This window comes from Astyanax mexicanus, chromosome 25 (genome assembly GCF_023375975.1).
Source record: "Astyanax mexicanus isolate ESR-SI-001 chromosome 25, AstMex3_surface, whole genome shotgun sequence".
Taxonomy (NCBI): Eukaryota; Metazoa; Chordata; class Actinopteri; order Characiformes; family Acestrorhamphidae; genus Astyanax; species Astyanax mexicanus.
The window spans coordinates 10,156,879-10,179,050 of record NC_064432.1 but is presented as its reverse complement, the minus strand read 5'-3'; the positions used below and the strand labels follow the sequence as shown (position 1 = coordinate 10,179,050).

Sequence of the window (22,172 nt, the reverse complement as noted above, 5' to 3'; positions counted from 1 at the left end):
ACCCCCGTTCTCCCAGATCCAGGAATTTTAACAGTTTGTCCAAACACCCTTCAGACTGGGTGATACGGGTTTTCCACCGTTATCCAGCTCAAAGTAGCTCCACATCTACTTGCTAGAATCCGGAGAGCCCTAACATTTAAAACGAGGCATTAATAACTTTAAAAAAAGTGCACAAGACGCTTATTAAAAACCACTGTTTACAACCCATACCGCTAGCTTCAGCTTTGAGCGCCGCCATCACTGTACTGATAATGACATAGACATATATATATATATATACATAGACTCTGCATAGCCTGCCTCCTGGCGCCGGCTGCTACACTTTGCCAATTTATCAATACAAATATGGCGGCGCACGGAGCTGAAGCTAGCATTATGGGATGTAAACAGTGCTTTTTAATAAGCTTCTTGTGCACTTTTTAAGTTAGTAATGCCTTGTTTTAAACGTCAGGGTTCTCCTCAGTTTCTAGCAAGTAGGTCTGGAGCTACTTTGAGGCTGAATAACGGTGGAAAAAGTGATTTATCAGTGCAAATTATGCCCCGTTTCACTTATTCTGAAGGGTGTTTGGACGAACTGTTAAAATTCCTGGATCTCAAAACTCTGTGGGAGAACGGAGGTGTGCTATTCATTAAAAGTAAGTATTTTTTATCATGTTTTACTACAACAAAAGTCTGTTTTACACTGGAGTTCTCCTTTAAAATCCAGGTGGAGACTTAACTACAGCATTCGCTCGCTCTGTACTTCTGTTCTTAGGCACCACAGAATACAACATACTGCTGACCTGCCGAAGTTAACAAGCAGCTGGCCACCTTTATGCGATAAAGCGCGGACACACACTTACACACACTTAAACACGCGCACACACACATTTATAAATGCTCACAGAGACCGCAGGACGGCATGCGGCTTTTCCTCTTTTTTCACTCGCTGTGTGTGTGAGTGTGTATGGATGTGTGTTCTGCTGTGTGTACAGTTTTATTATGAAAACACTCTTTTGTAAAGGGCATGAATGGGTGAGTAGAGAGAGAGAGAGAGAGAGAGAGAGAGACTCTTCTCCAGCTAAGTGGCAGGATGCAGCCTACCAGGAAGAGATAAGTGCCTGAATGAAGTGGACTCACACAGTAGTCTCTCTCTCGTTCGCTCGCCCTCTCTCTCTCTCTCTCTCTCTCTCTCTCTGTCCCACACACACACACACACACACACAGAGGGAAATCAGTGTACAAAGAGATGGAAATGTGTTTAGTGCACTCTAATGGCACGAGATAAGCACCAAGCCAAATATTCACACTCAGTTTTCCCAAGAACAACAGCGGCAGAGACTACCAACCGCGCGGGGTCATTTCCACCTCACACACACACACACACACACACACAACGATGGCACGACACATGCACACACTGTAAGCACACACACACACACACACATGCACAAGGTCACATCCTTGCACTCAAGGAAACAGCAGTAGTTCCAGCAGCCGAAGCACAACCACAAGCAGACACAGAGCCACCAAAAGCTACTGTATATTACATAAACAGTATATAAATAAGAGGTAGAGTTGGTGGTATACAGTAAATACATCCCATAATATTTGAGTAAAGTTCTACAATTTAAAAAAAAAGGATGCGTAAAATTGACTTAAAAAGAGTTTCACAACTTTCTGCATTTGCTTTTTTTTTAAGTAAATTTAATTTTATGTAAATTTAAGTATCTTCAACTCTGTAAACTTTACTTTACTTATTTTTGCTGAATCAATCCTTCCTTTTAGTAAGACTCAATTTTGCCAGAAAACATCTTGACGATCCCCAAGACTTTTGGGAAAATTCTCTGTGGACTGACGAGACAAAATTTGAACTTTTTGGAAGGTGTCAGTCTTGTTACATCTGGTGTAAAAAAAAAATTATGTAACACCGCATTAAAAAAAAAAAAGAACATCATACCTCCTGTAAAACATGGTGGTGGTAGTGTGACGGTCAGGGGCTGTTTTGCTGCTTCAGGACCTTCAGGAAGACTTGTTGTGATAAAATGAACTATGAATTCTGCTGTCTACCAAAAAGTCCTGAAGGAGAACCATCTGTCTGGCCATCTGTTTCTGACTTTAAGCTGAAATGAACTTGGGTTCTGCAGCAGGACAATGACCCAAATCACAAGAGCAAGTCCCTTGTGAAAATCCACTGTGAAAGACTTGTTACAAGTTACTGCAAACGCTTATTTTGCATCTCAACCAGTTATTAGGTTTCGGGGGCTTAGGTTTAACGAATGGACAGAAAGAAAGCTGGACGAACAGCCCAGGGACTAGTTTAGAAAAGGGCTTTAGGATAGATAGATAGATAGATAGATAGATAGATAGATAGATAGATAGATAGATAGATAGATAGATAGATAGATAGATAGATAGATAGATAGATAGATAGATAGATAGATAGATAGATAGATAGATAGATAGATAGATAGATAGATAGATAGATAGATAGATAGATAGATAGATAGATAGATAGATAGACAGACAGATAGCCAGCCAGCCCCAGGTTGAATGCTAGGTAAACACACTGAGTGAAACAAGCCTGAAACACCCCACCAGCTGTGGATTAATTAAGAGTAGACCGACCTACTCCCTCACACACACATACACACACACACACACACACACACACACACACACTGTAAACATGCAAATCCTTTAAGCACATGCGTGTATACACACACACACACACACACACACACACACACACACACAGACGGATGCGCCCACTAATGATCGCTGTTACTGAGCTAAAGTAATAAACACAGGCTGTCCAGATACACAGTGGAAATATATAAACAACACAGTTTACACATAAGCACAGTTTACATACACACACACCAACGTCAGACAGACACATATTCTCAGGATGTGTGTGTGTGTGTGTGAGACACTGTATAATAACGCTACAGGCATCAGACGTACTGTTAGAGCATCTCCCTCTCATTAGGCCAGAAATGCCCTATAATCACAGTTCTCTTTCCGCTAAAATCCACATAAAACTGTTTCTTAACTGTTAGGGTGTCAACGTCAACCAGTGACTTCACAGCCTCGCCCACCTCGGCTAAGGACCGCCCACAGAAAGAGCTTACAGCTTCCGTTTTTTCAGAGCTAGTTAATGTTAGCTATCTTGTGTAAGTAACTATAGGTTTAAATAGGATCTCCAGTGGATTCTGCATTTTACCGAGACCTTAAGGACTGGCAGTCTGGGCTTGGTCGCGTCATTGGTAACGTTTCTTGGCCAAGCGGTGCTGAATCTCATGTTAAGTGAAGTATAAGGGTTAACTTTACCTATAGAACACAGTGCTGTATCTTTATAACTAAAGCTGTATCTCTGAAAACGTTTCGTCCTTTGAGTTTTAGAGCTGTAAAATTGACTGTGGGTGAAGGTAGGTAGATGTTCTCTGCTGCAGTGCTGTTAGCCAATCAGAGGCGATATGTTTGCATGTATGAATATTCATGAGCAAGAGCCCAAAATCTTTTGGAGATCACAAAATCTCAAATTGTCTCAACATCCTGTAACTGGTTTGAAAGTCAGAACCATCTAAAAAAAAAACTGTTTTTACAGTAGAGATTAACTGAATTAAGTTTTCAGCAAATAATGATGAAATCTGGAGGAAATCAGTTGCCTTAATTCTTTTTAAAAGTAATTTTAAAAAAAAGTCAGTTAGTTAAACGTAAACTTTTAATTATTTATAAGGGTTATTGTGTGATATATCAGTTGCTATAGACAGTAATTCTTCTTTGAATCATATGATTAGGTAAATAAAACAAAACATTTTTTTCTAAAACATAGACTTAAAATACTTAAAATAGAAAATATATAGAAAAATAGAAAAATCATTGTGTTGCTGCAGTTCACAAAATAATGCTTGTTCTTACAGCCTACAACATAGAGGCTATGAACCCTGAGGTGGTTTCGTCAGCTAAAGAAGAGCTGTTTACAGCAGCTAGTTAACATTAGCTATCTAGTGTGTAAGTAAATATAGGTTTAAATTGGATCTCCGGTTGATTTCGAGTTTTATCTGTATCTTCGGAAACATTTTGTCCTTTGAGTTTTAGAGCTGTAAAATTGACTGTATGTATGAATATTCATGAGCAAGAGCCGAAATCCTTTCTTTCTTCAGAGACCACTAATTCAGTGATCTAAAAAAGGGCTAAAAAGAAACACCGAAGCACTTTTTTTTTTTTTTTTTACAAAAAACTGCTCACGTCATTCATTCATACTAAAGGCCACAACTAGACACAACTTTTAAAGTAAACATGAAACACTTCAAGTATTAAGTATAATTCACAAGATGTGTTTTCACTCTATCAAATCTTATAAGTTTAACAGCTGTCAGTGAAACTGAATTAAAATAATAAGCGGTTTAAATGTTATTTTTTAAGTAAGCGCAGCGCCATCGTGTCCCAGCGCTGAATGTGACGTCATAAGGTTGGTTCCCGAACGCCTAACTAACATAAACTATGAGCCTACACTAGATCCTCAATGGACAATAAAAGCCAAACCAAACCAAAAATAGTTGCAAAGGGGGGGCAATTTTGTATTGCCCCTGGGTGTAGTAAAATTTAATAGGGTGAATGAATGAGAAAAAGATTCACTTTCACTTTCAAACATCACCTCTTAAGCGGACAGCTGTTCTTCGGCAATGGCTAGCGGCGCTAAAGCGTGAGAATCCTCGGGTTAGCGGTTAGCCTCAATGCTAGGGGTAAGTAGCGAGCACTTTCTAGATGAGGACTATGTGGAGGAGAGGGTTTTTGAGTCAGGAGCATTAGTGCCGGACAAATAAGCTGAAGTCTGAGGTTCAGCTTATTTTTCCTCTGAACAACTGGGATGTACAGACTGTCCGACCGGAGGTAAATTACTGAAACAGCATCAGCTGTGAGCCGCAAGGAACGAGCCAAACAACGCGCTCACCCAGCAGAGCAGCGAGAGGTAGCTTACCGAAAGTCTAGATAAGCTGACAGTTAAAAGATAACATAGCTAGCGTTAGCTACGTATCTAGCGAACTTACCATAGCTAGCCAACGCTAGCTAACTAGCTAACGCTAACTAGATGAAGCTAAGTACCCAGTAAGCCTTCTAACTTCCAAACTGAAAGGTTTATCAACAAAACAGCGCCTGGGTGTTTCAATATCCACTTAAATCATGTATGTTTCATTCAGTCTTAATGAACTCTGGACTTTACATGTTAAATAGCGAAATGTATATAAACTAGCTAGTTAACGGGATGGCAGTACGTTCGTTACCTGCTGTGGACGGGCTGCAGGGTTTCTGCACGGCTCCACGTAGAGAGAGAATAGACACCTACAAAACGTCTCGCTCTCAGAAAAGCAAGAACTAAACATTTCTGCTCAGGTTTCTGCAGGAAAGATCTCTGAGCAAATGCTCCACGTTAGCCTAGTTCAGCTTCGTCTTCATCCATTATCTCCACAAACAACAAGCTCTTTTACGCTAGTTATGTACCTGGGCAAACGTAACAAACTCTAGCGCAAACGTAACAAACATAAATATATTATAATTTAGTGTGTAAACATTTTATATAAAAAATTCCCCCCCCCCAAAAAAAAAATTCCATTATATTTAATTCCTTAGAAAACTTGTACAAACTGAAATGTTTCATGTCCTCTTTAAAACATGGCTCTGCCTTTTTACACACCTAAAAACTATAGCCTCGAGTGCTTAAACACACACACACACACACACACACACACAACACACACCCATTAAGCCCTACCTCAGGTCTGTTTACGCTGCTTTACTCTCAGCTTTGGCCCAAAACAGGTGGGGTGTGGGAATATTCGCATAATCTGAAAGGATTGGATATTCTGGAACAACAGGGTCGTTATTTGTCCGGTGTTTTCAGATAACTGTGACAGATAACGCACAGATAATGACCGTAGATTAATAACAGCCCATTCCAGGTCTATTGAAACTGAAGTGGCTTTTAAATAAACGCTAAAAACAGGCACATACAAACAGAAGACCCAGACAAAAGCTTCTTTACTCCTATACAGGTCATCTACAGGTCAAACAAACACAAATTTTGGTCATCCTTTTTTTTTTACATTTGTTAGATTATCAAACAAACTTTAACATCAGACAAATATAACCTGATTAAATATATAAAAAAAACACTTTTCGAATGATGATTTCATTTGTTAAGAGAAAAATAAAAAGCTATCTTTTTTTTTTTTTAAAGATTCACCATCAAATTGAATCGTGTCGAAATTCTAGATTTTGAGTTTCACTGATTTGAATCCTGAGTTGAAATTTTATATTTTATGGTTCACTAAATCATTTCTTAAATGACTGTGAATCTTTAAGAAATGATTCATTGAAGCATAAAAACTAAAAATTCAACACAATTCGATTCAATTTTGACCCTTAAATAGATGATTCAGTGAATCACATAATCTGAAATTTCAACATGATTCAATTTTATGATGAATTTTTAAAAAAATGATTCAGTGAACTATAAGATCTAAAATTTCAACATGATTCAATTTGGTGGTGAATCTTTTAAAAAATGATTCAGTGAACTATAAGATCTAAAATTTCAACATGATTCAATTTGGTGGTGAATCTTTTGAGTCAGTGAGCTATAAGATCTAAAATTTCATGATTCTGCTTGATTGTGAATCTTAAAATTTTTAAATAGAAAAAAAAATAGATAAATAGAAAAATCACACAGTGATTGACAGAAATTGGTGCTTGCTCTAACAGCCTACAACATATATGCTAGGCGGTTAAACAAAACATACAGTAGATCAGGGGTTGGAAATCAAGTTTGGCTGTGGGCCAGATAATTAGCTAATTTTGCTAATTTAATTTTTAAAAATATATATACTTTTGAAATTAAATTACTTTGCAAGTGATATAATGTAATTTCATATAACACAAAAAAACATTAATTTCATAATAATGATTCATGATTCATAATAAATCAAATACTGGCGAAATTAAAGATTAATTTCCATGGCCAGACAAAGCAGATAATACCACCAGTAAGATTATAAACTTATGACTCATAAGTCATTCTGCATCAGAAATGCAGAGAATTAAATGTCTGAAGCTGATGCTTCTTAAGATTCGTAACTAATCGAATTCACTAATTTACTCATAACTCGTAACATTTGTAACAGAATTGAATCATGATGTGATTTGAGATTTCATGATGCAATGAATTATTGATTCAAAACTTACAGTCTTAATCGCATCAAAATTTTAGATATTTTCGTTTAGCGAATCATTTCCTTCAGGCTTCGCCTTCAGGTTTGTTGGCTCCGAGTGGTCCAGCGGTCTAAAGCGCTGCCACTTATGGTCAGGAGATTGTTGGTTCAAATCCTGCTCATGCAGCTTGCCATCGGGACACGGCCGGGACAAAAAACGTCCTTATAAGGAGATAAAGAGGCCAAGAATGGACAGAAAAACGAAAACGGGCGGAAACTAAAGTCACGGCGAGCTCGACAGAGAATGACAGGGGAGTTGTGTAAACAAAAGCTCACCAGAGAAACATTTTATTTATTTATTTATTTTGTTTTTATCATCGCTCATTATACTTCAAACAACTGGGGAACGACCACACACTGACAGTGATCCTAATGGTCACGCTGATACATGATACGCTCAGTACGCACTTTGATTCCAATGTCCTCATAAACCTGATGCATCCCAAACACGGGTGAGGGTCAGAATCTTCGGAAAAAAAACTGCGTAAGTGGATTTTTAAGAGGAAATTCTTCTTTATAACAGTTGGTGAATCAGACCCTGTGATCTGAATATCGCCCACCCTTTCCCTGATGTACCATTATCTACACGTCAGATGAACCTCAAAAATATTTGTCGGTTTAGGAAAAACAGGGTCCTCCCTATGACTGTCTGATACCGTCCGTCTCCCACACACACACATTTACACACACACACAGACATTTACACACACTCACACGTGCATAGTCCTCCCAGGAGAAGGACATAAAGTAGAAAAACAGCTCCGCAGTTGCAATTCTGTAAGAAATACGCACACAAACACACACTTACACACACACACACACACACTTACACACACTCTCACACGAGGGCTGTGAGTGTGTAGTGTATAGTCATGTGATGATGTAGAACAACGTGGAAATTATGACAACAATACAGAACAATAAAGAACGTAGAGAGAGACAGAAAGAGAGACATCTGTTCAGCCCTGGGTGGAGTGTGGTTCACACACACACACACACACACACACACACTCTCCCAGAAGCCCACCAGACTCTCAGGGTCCGTCTCTGTGAGCTTCACCACCCACTACATCACTTCCCATCAACCTGACTGAACATCTGCATCCACCAGCTTCAGTCCCTCGCTTACAGTCAGAGCGTCACATTCATACCGTCTTCAGGGAGACACCACTCGACCGGAAACACACACACACACACACACACACACTCATCTACGATATGATCTGGAGCCGACACTCTTAATATGAAGAGCTGGAGTTAAGGACAGTGAACTCTTACGTGCAAATTTGTTTAATGCTGGAGGTCGAGAGAAAGAAACAGAAAAAAAAAGAAGAACGAGTTTAGGTGTACACTTTTAGGAAGACATGTTTAGTAGGATACTTTTAGGAAGACATGTTTAGTAGGATACTTTTAGGAGGACATGTTTAGGAAGACACGTTTAGGAAGACATGTTTAGGAGGAGACTTTTAGGAGGACATGTTTAGTAGGCATACTTTTAGGAAGACATGTTTAGTAGGATACTTTTAGGAGGACATGTTTAGGAAGACACGTTTAGGAAGACATGTTTAGGAGGAGACTTTTAGGAAGACATGTTTAGTAGGATACTTTTAGGAAGACATGTTTAGTAGGATACTTTTAGGAGGACATGTTTAGGAAGACACGTTTAGGAAGACATGTTTAGGAGGAGACTTTTAGGAGGACATGTTTAGGAAGATATGTTTAGGAGGAGACGTTTTGGAGGAAACATTTGGCAGGACACGTTTAGGAGGATATGTTTAGGAAGAGACATTTAGGAAGATATGTTTATGAGAACATATTTAGGAGGAGACTTTTAGGAAGATATGTTTAGGAGGAGACGTTCAGGAAGACATGTTTAGGAGAACATGTTTAGGAGGAGACGTTTAGGAACATATGTTTAGGAGGAGACTTTTAGGAAGATATATTTAGGAGGAGACATTTAGGAAGATATGTTTAGGAGGAGACATTTAGGAAGATATGTTTAGGAGGAGACATTTAGGAAGATATGTTTAGGAGGAAACATTTAGGAAGATATGTTTAGGAGGAGACTTTTAGGAAGATATGTTTAGTAGGAAACATTTAGGAAGATATGTTTAGGAGGAGACTTTTAGGAAGATATGTTTAGAAGGAGACATTTATGAAGATATGTTTAGGAGGAGACATTTAGGAAGATATGTTTAGGAGGAGACATTTAGGAAGATATGTTTAGGAGGAGACGTTTATGAAGATATGTTTAGGAGGAGACTTTTAGGAAGATATGTTTAGGAGGAGACATTTAGGAAGATATGTTTAGGAGGAGACATTTAGGAAGATATGTTTAGGAGGAGACTTTTAGGAAGATAGGTTTAGGAGGAGACTTTTAGGAAGATATGTTTAGGAGGAGACTTTTAGGAAGATATGTTTAGGAGGAGACATTTAGGAAGATATGTTTAGGAGGAGACATTTAGGAAGATATGTTTAGTAGGAAACATTTAGCAAGATATGTTTAGGAGGAGACTTTTAGGAACATATGTTTAGCAGGAGATGTTTAGGAAGATATGTTTAGGAGGAGACTTTTCGGAAGATACGTTTAGGAAGACACATTTAGGAAGATATGTTTAGGAGGAGACGTTTCGGAAGATACGTTTAGTAGGATACGTTTAGGAAGAGAAGTTTAGGAAGACATCTTTAGGAGGATACATTTAGGAAGACACATTTAGGAAGATATGTTTAGGAGGAGACATTTAGGAAGATATGTTTAGAAGGAGACATTTAGAAAGATACGTTTAGGAGGATATGTTTAGGAGAACATGTTTAGGAGAAGACATTTAGGAAGACATGTTTAGTAGGAGACTTTTAGGAAGATATGTTTAGGAGGATATGTTTAGGAGTAAACATTTAGGAAGACATGTTTAGTAGGAGACTTTTAGGAGATTATGTTTCGGAGGAGACTTTTCAGAGGACATGTTTAGGACAATACATATAGGAGGACATGTTTAGGAGGACATGTTTAGTAGGAGACTTTTCAGAGGACATGTTTAGGACGATACATATAGGAGGACATGTTTAGGAGGACATGTTTAGTAGGAGACTTTTAGGAGAACATGTTTAGGAGGAAACTTTTAGGAGGATATGTTCAGGAGGACACTTTTCAGAGGACATGTTTAGGACGATACATATAGGAGGACATGTTTAGTAGGACATGTTTAGTAGGAGACATTTAGGAATACATGTTTAGTAGGAGACTTTTAGGAAGATATGTTTAGGAGGATATGTTTAGGAGAAGACATTTAGGAAGACATGTTTAGTAGGAGACTTTTAGGAAGATATGTTTAGGAGAAGACATTTAGGAAGACATGTTTAGTAGGAGACTTTTAGGAAGATATGTTTAGGAGGATATGTTTAGGAGGAAACATTTAGGAAGACATGTTTAGTAGGAGACTTTTAGGAGATTATGTTTAGGAGGAGACTTTTCAGAGGACATGTTTAGGATGATACATATAGGAGGATATGTTTAGGAGGACATGTTTAGTAGGAGACTTTTCAGAGGACATGTTTAGGACGATACATATAGGAGGACATGTTTAGGAGGACATGTTTAGTAGGAGACTTTTAGGAGAACATGTTTACGAGGACACTTTTAGGAGGATATGTTTAGGAGGAGACTTTTCAGAGGACATGTTTAGGACGATACATATAGGAGGACATGTTTAGGAGGACATGTTTAGTAGGAGACATTTAGGAATACATGTTTAGTAGGAGACTTTTAGGAAGATATGTTTAGGAGGATATGTTTAGGAGAAGACATTTAGGAAGACATGTTTAGTAGGAGACTTTTAGGAAGATATGTTTAGGAGGATATGTTTAGGAGGAAACATTTAGGAAGACATGTTTAGTAGGAGACTTTTAGGAGATTATGTTTAGGAGGAGACTTTTCAGAGGACATGTTTAGGATGATACATATAGGAGGATATGTTTAGGAGGACATGTTTAGTAGGAGACTTTTCAGAGGACATGTTTAGATATGTTTAGGAGGATATGTTTAGGAGAAGACATTTAGGAAGACATGTTTAGTAGGAGACTTTTAGGAAGATATGTTTAGGAAGATATGTTTAGGAGGAGACATTTAGGAAGATATGTTTAGTAGGAAACATTTAGCAAGATATGTTTAGGAGGAGACTTTTAGGAAGATATGTTTAGCAGGAGATGTTTTGGAAGATATGTTTAGGAGGAGACTTTTCGGAAGATACGTTTAGGAAGACACATTTAGGAAGATATGTTTAGGAGGAGACGTTTCGGAAGATACGTTTAGTAGGATACGTTTAGGAAGAGAAGTTTAGGAAGACATCTTTAGGAAGATATGTTTAGGAGGAGACGTTTAGGAAGATATGTTTAGAAGGAGACATTTAGAAAGATACGTTTAGGAAGATATGTTTAGGAGAACATGTTTAGGAGAAGACATTTAGGAAGACATGTTTAGTAGGAGACTTTTAGGAAGATATGTTTAGGAGGATATGTTTAGGAGGAAACATTTAGGAAGACATGTTTAGTAGGAGACTTTTAGGAGATTATGTTTAGGAGGAGACTTTTCAGAGGACATGTTTAGGACAATACATATAGGAGGACATGTTTAGGAGGACATGTTTAGTAGGAGACTTTTCAGAGGACATGTTTAGGACGATACATATAGGACGACATGTTTAGGAGGACATGTTTAGTAGGAGACTTTTAGGAGAACATGTTTAGGAGGAAACTTTTAGGAGGATATGTTCAGGAGGACACTTTTCAGAGGACATGTTTAGGACGATACATATAGGAGGACATGTTTAGGAGGACATGTTTAGTAGGAGACATTTAGGAATACATGTTTAGTAGGAGACTTTTAGGAAGATATGTTTAGGAGGATATGTTTAGGAGAAGACATTTAGGAAGACATGTTTAGTAGGAGACTTTTAGGAAGATATGTTTAGGAGGAGACTTTTCAGAGGACATGTTTACGATGATACATATAGGAGGACATGTTTAGGAGGACATGTTTAGTAGGAGACTTTTCAGAGGACATGTTTAGGACGATACATATAGGAGGACATGTTTAGGAGGACATTTTTAGTAGGAAACATTTAGGAAGACATGTTTAGTAGGAGACTTTTAGGAGGATATGTTTAGGAGGAGACTTTTCAGAGGACATGTTTAGGACGATACATATAGGAGGACATGTTTAGGAGGACATGTTTAGTAGGAAACATTTAGGAAGACATGTTTAGTAGGAGATTTTTCAGAGGACATGTTTAGGAGGACATGTTTAGTAGGATACTTTTAGGAGAACATGTTTAGGAGGAAACTTTTAGGAGGATATGTTTAGGAGGAAACTTTTCAGAGGACATGTTTAGGACGATACATATAGGAGGACATGTTTAGGAGGACATGTTTAGGACGATACATTTAGGAGGACATGTTTAGGAGGAAACTTTTAGGAGGACATGTTTAGTAGGCAACAAAATGCAACGCAGCATAAATATCGCAATAATCATACTGCAAAACATGCAATGGTTTGTGCATTTGTCAAAAAACTTGGTAAAATTTGTTGAAAAACTTGGTGAAAAGTTCTGTTTCTTATAATATCTCCTTATGTATCCAAGAAAAACAAAATATCGCAAATTTAAATGTTTTCAACATCGTTCATGCCTAATAAATTTGGTGAAAATCTTGGTCAAAAGTTCTGTATTTTATTATAAGGTTATTTTTTTATTAGACAGCAACAATGTGCAATGCAGCATAAATATCGTAATAATCATACTGCAAAACGCGCAATATTGGTGCAATTGTCAAAAACGTGCAAGGTTTTGTGCAATTGTCAAAAAACTGGTGAAAATCTTGGTGAAAAGTTCTGTTTCTTATAATATCGCGTTATGTATCCAAGAACAACAAAATATCGCAAATTTAAATGTTTTCAACATCATGCAGGCCTAATAAATTTGGTGAAAATCTTGGTGAAAAGTTCTGTTTCTTATAATATCGCGTTATGTATCCAAGAACAACAAAATATCGCAATTTTAAAGATTTTCAACATCGTGCAGGCCTAATAAATTTGGTGAAAATCTTGGTGAAAAGTTCTGTATTTTATTAAAAGGCGATTTGTATTAGACAGCAACAATGTGCAATGCAGCATAAATATCGTAATAATCATACTGCAAAACGCGCAAAGTTTTGTGCAAATGTCAAAAACCTTGGTGAAAAGTTCTGTATCTTACAATATCTTGTTATGTATCCACGAACTACAAAATATCGCAATTTTAAATGTTTCAAACATCGTGCATGCCTAATAAATTTGATGAAAATCCTGGTGAAAAGTTCTGTATCTTATAATATCGCGTTATGTATCCAAGAACAGCAAAATATCGCAATTTTAAGCGTTTTCAACATTGTGCGGCACTAAGACAAACCATGCATGATATGCACTGAGCACAATTGGTGAACTGGACCAGGTGCAAAATGAGAAGAAGACTTACCAGCCTTGCAGGGATCTTTGTAGTCTATGGTGTCCGTTTTCTCCTCTTCATAATAGTCGTACGAATCTTCGTAGTCTAAGCAGCTGTGCACGGACACTCTGCCCCAGAAAGTGACGCCAGCCAGCAGCAGAGTGACCCAATGCATCTTAGTGCTCAGTGCCGAGCGCACGCCGTCCAACTGAAGCTCAGAGCACGGGGGGACTGCAGCCGGGCCGGATCATCGGGCCGGTTCACACAGCAGCTCACACTTACACTAACACTAACACTAACACACACTCAGGGTGGAAGGGGGAGGTGCTCCTTGATCAGTCCAGGGACAATCAGGTCTGAGAGAGAGAGTGAAAAAGAGAGAGAGAAAGAAAGAGAGAGAGAGATTCAGCTGATTAAGCACAATGTATATTTATACAGTTTACAGACTCAACAAGGTTCACTATCACATTTCAGCAGGTTTTAACTCCGGATTTATCCATAAAACGCATCGATCTGTTAAACTGAGCCTTAATCCAGAACCAGGGGATTCCAGAGACATATCTGAACCAAATACAACTGAATACATTTGAAAGAAACTGAATCATGCTCAGTTTAATACAGCACTGAGACTGAGAGAAGTGAACTGAACCGAATTCGACAGAATAATGCACTCAGTACAAATCACGAATCAAAACGTGTTGCACTAAACTGAACTGACCTGAACAAAAAAAAAATTGGATTAAAAATTGTACTGGTGTGAACACAACTAAATTCAGTTTAATCCTGTTTAGTTTTGAAATTGAACTAAACTGTATTGTGAACAGTGAACAGAATTGTGAACAGTGAACAGAATTGTGAACAGAGTGAACAGAGACAGAACTGAACTGAATAGTTCTGAACAGAATTTTTCACTCCGTACAATTGAATCAAAACGGGTTGCACTAAACTGAATTGAACTGGACTGAAAGAAATTGCACTCAGTACAAATCACGAATCAAAACGGGGTCGCACTAAACTGAAATGACCTGAACTAAAAAAAAAAAATTGGATTAAAAATGTTGTACCGGTGTGGATTAAAATGGTTTCTGATGTGAACAAAACTCAATTCAGTTAGATTCCATTTAATTTGGAATTGAACTAAACCATGTTGAACCAAATTGAAACTGAATTCAGCACCTGAACCAACCTGGACTGCATTAATCTGGATTTAGTTGCTATTGAGTGCAACTGAATCCAAACAAGTTGTACTAAACCGAATTGACCTCGATTGAAATGAAGTGCATTAAGAAGTTATTCTGAAGGGAATGGAACTCAGTTCAATTAAATCCAGTTAAATGGAACAAAACTAAACTGAATCCAGATGGAAACTGAAGTGAGATGAACTGAACCAACCTAGACTTAGGGTCAATTCAGTGGAATTCTGAATCTAAACGCGTAGTACTAAACAGAATTTACCTGAATTGGAATAAAGTGGATGAAAAAGTTCTTCTGAAGTGAACTCAATTCTATTAGATTCAATTTAATAGAACAGAACTGAACACAATTAAGTTGGATTAGATTCAGTTTAATAAAACTGAATTAGGATGAACTGAACCAACCTGGACTGCTTTAATTTCGGTTTAGTTTAATTCAGCTCAAGTAAACTGAAATAAATCTGTATGATGCTCACTTGACCATATAAGAATCATCTTTGTGCAAAGAAACTGGACACAGTTTAGTAGAATTCATCTGAAAATAAACAGATTTGAACTAACCTGAGCTGAACTGAGTTGGATCAATTCCAGTTAGAGCTGAAGTGAACAGAACTTAATTCACTTTGAATTAGTTAAGTATGATTTAACTGAATTGAATTGAACAGAGCTGAACCGACCTTGACGGAACTGAGTTGGATTAAATCCAGTAAATTGGAGCTAAAGTGAACAAGACTGAATTCATTTTGAATTAATTAAGTGTAATTGAACTGAATTTATGTGCACTAATCTAAACTGAAGTGAACTAAACTGAAGTATATTTAGATTAATTTTAATGTAATTGAACTGTACTGAAGTGACCTGAACTGAACAATTAGGTCAATTTACATGAATTAAATTGACTTGGATTAAATCCAGTTAATTGGAACTGATGTGAGTTGAACTGAATTCAGTTTAATTCAGTTTAGTGTAACTGAACCGTAATAAAATAGACCGACCTGGTATAAACTGATCTGTACTGCATATAGTTCGATTTAATTTGGTGTAGCTGAACTGAATTGAAATAAAATGACACGAACTGAATTTAGATGGATGTGTAATCAACTTATACTGAATTGAATCGAGCTGAATTAAGTCAGTGAGGTACTGTGGGTATAAACAGTGCTTTTAATAAACTACTTTTGCACTTTTAAAGTTCTCAGTGCCTTGTTTTAAATGTCAGGGCCCTCAGAGTTCTACCAATGAAGTGTGGAGCTACACAAACCATCAATCCAAGCTGAACTGCTTGAATTTTTGCACCAGGAGTAAAGGCATAACATTATCCAAAAGCAGTGTGTAAGACTGGTGGAGGAGAACATGATGCCAAGATGCACGAAAACTGTAATTAAAAACCAGGGTTATTCCACCAAATATTGATTTCTGAACTCTTCAAACTTTATGAATATGAACTTGTTTTCTTTGTATTACTTGAGGTCTGAAAGCTCGGCATCTTTTTCTTTCTATTTTTCTTTTTAGTAATAGTTAGATAAGGATAAGGATTTTAATGACAGTTCCCTACATAGCTTATTACTGTGAAAGGATATATGAGCAGCACCAGGCGGAATCATTTTTCTTGATATTCTCACCTTTAGGATGCAGATAGGTAAGACATTGACAGTCATCACTGTTAAAAAAAAAAAACTATCCACATAAATCGCTCCTTCCAGATAGAGTCAGTCTGAACCTGTGCATTTTGTCACGCCCAAACTCCAGCAAGAACATAGCAGATGTATGTAGCCAAATATGGTCGCTGTCCAATGAAAAACAAGTATCTCCAAAAACAGCAACTTTACAGGAGAGAGAAAAAAACTTCTTAACTTTCAATGGAAGCCAATGTAAAAAATATTTCATTTAAGGTGATTTTGGAGTATTTCTATTGGTCCTTTCATCGTGAAATCTCGGCACATTGTAAAGGACAGTTTGTCTGTTCAAATTATGTAGTAAACTAAAAATCGACAAAAATGGAGATACGAAGATAATCCGTGCCTCAAGAGAGTCGAGTACATTTGAAATGTCCCAAGTAAGCTTTTTAAGTACTTTTGAATCCAGTAGTTTTATTGTACTTTTACTTGAGGAAAAATATTAAGTTGAAACTTCAACTTTTACAGAAGTATTTTAAACCCTAGTATCTCTACTTCTACCTACAGAGTAATGAATGTGAATGCTGTTGAAACCTTTGATGTTCAGCAGCTAGGTTGCTGAACTTTAGTGATCCACTGCTGTCACATCAGCTTGGTAGGCTCTTCTACAAGTTCTTGAAGGGTTGTAACATTTTTTAGAGGGAGAAATTTACTCTTCCTCTTGTAACTCTCGTAACTCTGTTCCCAGGGGAAGGGTTACACTTGAAAACAAGTGGTAGGGCGCACATTAAAAATGGGATTGTCCCTTAAAAGAAGCTCGTGCCTCTGCTGTAGTAGGTGTGTCTGCGGCACCTCCGCTGCTCTATTGTCCTGGAGCTGGAGGAGCCGGAGCTGTAAAAGTAACACCGAGACCTAAAAGCCCTAAAGCGCGGAAAAGCCTGGAGCCCGGCGGCGCTGAGCGGGTGGAAGTGCGCCCGTCTACACGTAGGTGAGAGCGTCTTATAAAGACACCACTAACGGAGGTGTGAGATTTACCACCGAGAGAGAGGAGCATCAGCAGTAAGTGTCAAAACTCATCACTACTCACCGCGCGCGCGAGAGAGAGACTGTGAACGTTGTTCTTTAAAAAAAAGGTTTTAGGAACATTCCATAAAGTTTCAGATATAACGTTCCATAAAGGAACGTTGTAAAAAACGTGTGACATACTGTACTAATAGTGGTTTGCATCACAACGTTATCAGAACGTTTATCAGGTGCAGTAACATTTCTAAAACAAAAAAATGAAAGCCCTAAAACTCTGATACAAGTGACAGTTGCAGCAACGTTACCAGAATATTCAAAAACGGCCAGAAAACGTGACAGAACGAACGTTAGCTGCAACGTTTAAAAAACGTTCTTATAATCAAAACTAAAGTTAGGATATAATAACTCTCAGTTACTACACTAAGACCGCGCGCGCGTGTTTTTGTGTGTGTGTGTGTGTGTGTGTGTGTGAACAAAATAAGAACGTTTACAAAACGTCTTGGAAAGCTACCAGGAAGGTTATCCCATAAAGTTACAGATATAACGTTCCAGGCATGTTCTAAAAACGTATGACATATTGTAAAACAAAATAGTGCCTGCATCATTATTGCATCTCAACGTTTTCAGAAAGTTTCTGACATTCAGTAAACATTCGCAAAACTAAAAATTGGAACACTGAAACATTGACTCAAGTGACAATTGCAGCAACGTTACCAGAACGCTTCAAAAGAACGCTTCTAAGAACGTTCAGAAAAATGAGAACGTCCAGAAAACGTTCTACAAGCCAAGTCTAAAGTTAGATAACTCCCCGTTACTATGTACCGTACCAGACCCTCAAATAATCAGTCAGTAAGTGAAGCTTACATGCTAACAAGGGTAAAAACACACAGAGGCTCTGAGGTAAACCCTGAGGTAAAATCTGTGTGTGCGTGCGTGCGCGCGTGTGTGTTTAAAACGCAGTAAAAAGCATCGCTGTGTTTTCCCAGCTAACAAAGAACGCTGTAACGTTCAGAAAACGTTCTATAAACCAAAATGTGTGTGTGTGTGAACGTAACGCGTTCTATTGCGTGTGTGAACGTAATAAGAACCTTTAGCAAACGTCCATAAAGTTACAAATATAACGTTCCAGGTATGTTCTAAAAAAGTGTGAAATACTGTAATAATAGTGCTTTGCATCACAACGTTTTCAGAACGTTTCTCACGTGCAGCAATATTCCCAGCTATGAAAACGTTAAAAGTAACATTTCTAAAACAAAGAATTTAAACATTAAAATTTTGACACAAGTGACAGTTGTAGCAATGTTACCAGAACCTTTAAAAACATCCAGAAAACGTTAGCTGTAACGTTCGGGAAAGGTTCTATTAACCAAAGGTTGTGTGTGAAGGCTATAACAGCTTTTATAGCTTTCAGAAGGGTTATCCCATAAAGTTACAGACATAATACTCCTGCAATGTTCTAAAAAAAACGTGTGACATAGCTTGTGTAATAGTAAAGTTAGTACTTAATAACTCCTCGTTACTATGACCGCGCGCCTGTGTGCATAAATGTAATAAGAACGTTTAGTAAACATTCTGAAAAAGGTTCCAGGAAGATTATCCTATGAAGTTACAGATTTAACGTTATAGGAACGTTCCAAACATAATAGTGGTTGCATCACAACGTTATCAGGACTCGTATCACATGCAGCAAATATCCCAGCTATCCCGCTCTACTTTTTGCTTTTTTACCTCTTGATATATTTATTCTTATTCTTCTTCAACACTACTTCACTTTTTACTCTTGGCTCTTCTTTTAACTTTTAAGCTCTTCTTTTTACTCTTCAGCTCTTCTTTTTACCATTCAGCTCTTGTTTGTTTACTCTTTACCTTGTGATTTATTTTTTATTCTTTAGCACTACTTCATTTTTACTCCTCTTCCTTTTACCCCTCAGCTATTCCTTTTACTCCTCAGCTCTTCCTTTTACTCCTCAGCTCTTCTTTTTGCCATTCAGCTCTCTTTTGTTTACTCTTTACCTTCTGGTATATTTTTATATATTTTTATATATTTTCAGCACTACTTCATTTTTACTCCTCAGCTCTTTTTTACCTTTCAGATCTCGTTCTTTACTCATATTCTTTTTCTTCTTCAGCACTACTTCACTTTTTACTCTTCAGCTCTTCTTTTTACTACTGAGCTCTTGTTTTACACTCTCTTGATATATTTTTTCTTCTTCAGCACTACCTCACTTTTTACCCCTCAGCTATTCTTTTTATTCGTCAGCTCTTCTTTTTTACCCTCAGCTCTTCTTTTTACCATTTAGCGCTAGTTTTTTTTTTACTCTTTACGTTTATCTTTTTGTTTTTTTCTTCAGCACTACTTCACTTTGTACTCTTCTTCTTTTTTACTTTTCTTTTACTGTTCAGTTGTTGTTTTTTACTCTGTACCAGTAGCTTTTTTATTCTTCAGCACTACTTCATTTTTTCCTTGTCGGCTCTTTTCTTTCACGCTATTATTTTTTTCCCTTCTCTTCTCTCCTCACCACTTTATTTTTTTTCTCTTTATTGCTGTTCGGTTTCTCTTTTTTCACGGTGAGACTGTGACACTTTGCTCACTCGTTAGAGCCGGTATTGACCGTAATCGCCCCGCGCGCGCTACTCTGTCCCGGTTGAAATCCAATTGGTCAGTGTGAGAAAACACACTTCACCTCGGTTTTAGCACCTCCGCGGTAAAACACAGCTGACCGAGCAGCGCGCGACATCTCTCTCTCTCTCTCTCTCTCTCTCTCTCTCTCTATCCCTCTATCTCTCTCTTTTTATCCCTCTCTCTTTCTATCCCTCTTTCTCCGCGAGCCGTTCTCCTCTTCCCCCGTGCGGTGCGCACTTCACTTTAGAACCTCGCTCTTTTTAAAAACCGCAAAGAACAAGTGTAAACTAAAGAAACGCACGCGCTTTGTTTTGCGGGTTTGCGCGCGCGTCGGCTCCGCGTTTGAAGAGGATAAAGACGGTGTCCTCTTACCTCAGACAAGAAGAAGCGCTGCCCTCAGGGTCCAAACAGCTCCAGACTCATCCTCAACACTACTGTCCTCCCTCTCTCTCTTTCTCTCTCTCCTTTTCTCTCTCTCTCCACCTCCTTTCTTTTTTTGTCTTTTTTTTCTCCTCCTCTAAAGTCGCTGACCGGTACCGCTCATTCCGAACGTGCCCGTTTCCCTGGAGATTACCTCTCTCTCTCTCTCTCTCTCTCTCTCTCTCTCTCTCTCTCTCTCTCTCTCGTTAATCCCCCTCCCTCGGTCCCTCCCTCCGGCAAGGTAGCTGCTGCTGCTGCTGCGTGCTGACGTCACGCCATCAATCCGCCCGAGAGCCCCAGCCCGCGCGCGTATGTATGTGCGTGTGTGTGTGCGCGGCGGTGACACTCCGGGCGGCGCGTGCGCCCTCACGCACATGCGCCGTGCGCACGAGCGAGGAATGTTTAGTGTGTTTTTGAAAAAATACATACCTTTTTTATTCTTCAGCACTACTTTACTTTTTACTCCTCAGCTGTTCCTTTTACCATCAGCTTTTCTTTTTACCCCTCATCTCTCCTTTTTTACCCTTCAGCTCTTCTTTTTACCCTTTAGAGTTTTCTACTCTTTACCTCTTGATATAGTTTTTTTCTTTTTTTTAGTGCTACTTCACTTTTTACCCCTCAGCTCTTCATTTTACCCATCAGCTCTTCTTTTTACCTTTCAGCTATTCTTTTTTTACCCCTCAGCTCTTCATTTTACCATTCAGCTCTTTTTTTGCTCTTTACTTCTTGATATATTTTTTCTTCTTTGACACTACTTCACTTTGTAATCCTCAGCTATTCTTTTTACCCCTCGACTCTTATTTTACACTTCAGATCTTTTTTTACTCTTTACTTCTTGTTATTTTTTTCTTTTTCAGCACTACTTCACTTTGTACTCTTCAGCTTTTCATTTTACCCCTACGCTCTTCCTTCTACCCCCTTAGCTCGTTTTTTAACCCTTCGGGTCTATTTTTTTACTCTTTACCTCTTTATATCTTTTTTATTCTTTATCACTACTTCATTTTTTACTCAACAGCTCTTCTTTTTTCACACATCAGATAAAGACGGTGGAAGTAGATAGTGTCCTCTTACCTTAGACAAGACAAGAAGAAGCGCCGCCCTCAAGGTCCAAATGGCTCCAGACTCATCCTCAACACTACTGTCCTTTCTCTCTCTCTCTATGTTCTCTCTCTCTCTCCACCTCCTTTCTTTTTTTTCTCCTCCTCTAAAGTCGCTGACCGGTACCGCTCATTTCGAACGTGCCCGTTTCCCTGGAGATTACCTCTATCGCGAACTGGCGCCGCGCGCACGAGCGATGAGTGTTTAGCGTGAGGTTTTAGGCAAATCGGGGATGACTGCTAAAAACTTCAGTGATGCGCTTTCATCTGTCCTTCATCTCCATCCAGAGGAGGAGGAGCTGTAGAGCTGAGGGGGTGGGTTGGTCGGTGGGGGGTGGGTTTGCAGGAAGGGAATCTCCTCTGAGTGGGTGGATCAGGGAAACATCCTCAGCGTGCATGTGTGTAAATATTTTAGTACACAGTCCTTGAAAGCCTTCACCTGAAATCCGATGTGTGGAAATGTCTGGCTGG

General features: G+C 38.4%; 1 protein-coding gene across 2 annotated transcripts in view; it reads right to left on the bottom strand.

Moving 5' to 3' along the window:
- tll1 (tolloid-like 1) overlaps positions 1-21,914 on the bottom strand; it is a 114,497-nt gene extending 92,583 nt beyond the window's left edge. Inside the window, exons 1-2 of one of the 2 annotated variants that reach the window (XM_049472363.1) lie at positions 21,676-21,914; positions 13,760-14,085 (exon numbers count right to left, since the gene is read on the bottom strand). In XM_049472363.1, coding sequence (XP_049328320.1) covers positions 13,760-13,904 — 145 coding nt within the window. In that variant the 5' untranslated portion in view covers positions 13,905-14,085; positions 21,676-21,914. Of the gene's footprint in view, positions 1-13,759; positions 14,086-20,556; positions 20,775-21,675 lie in introns of those variants that run through there. The other variant, XM_049472362.1, reaches the window with a different exon arrangement.
- Between the last annotated feature and the right edge of the window lie 258 nt (positions 21,915-22,172).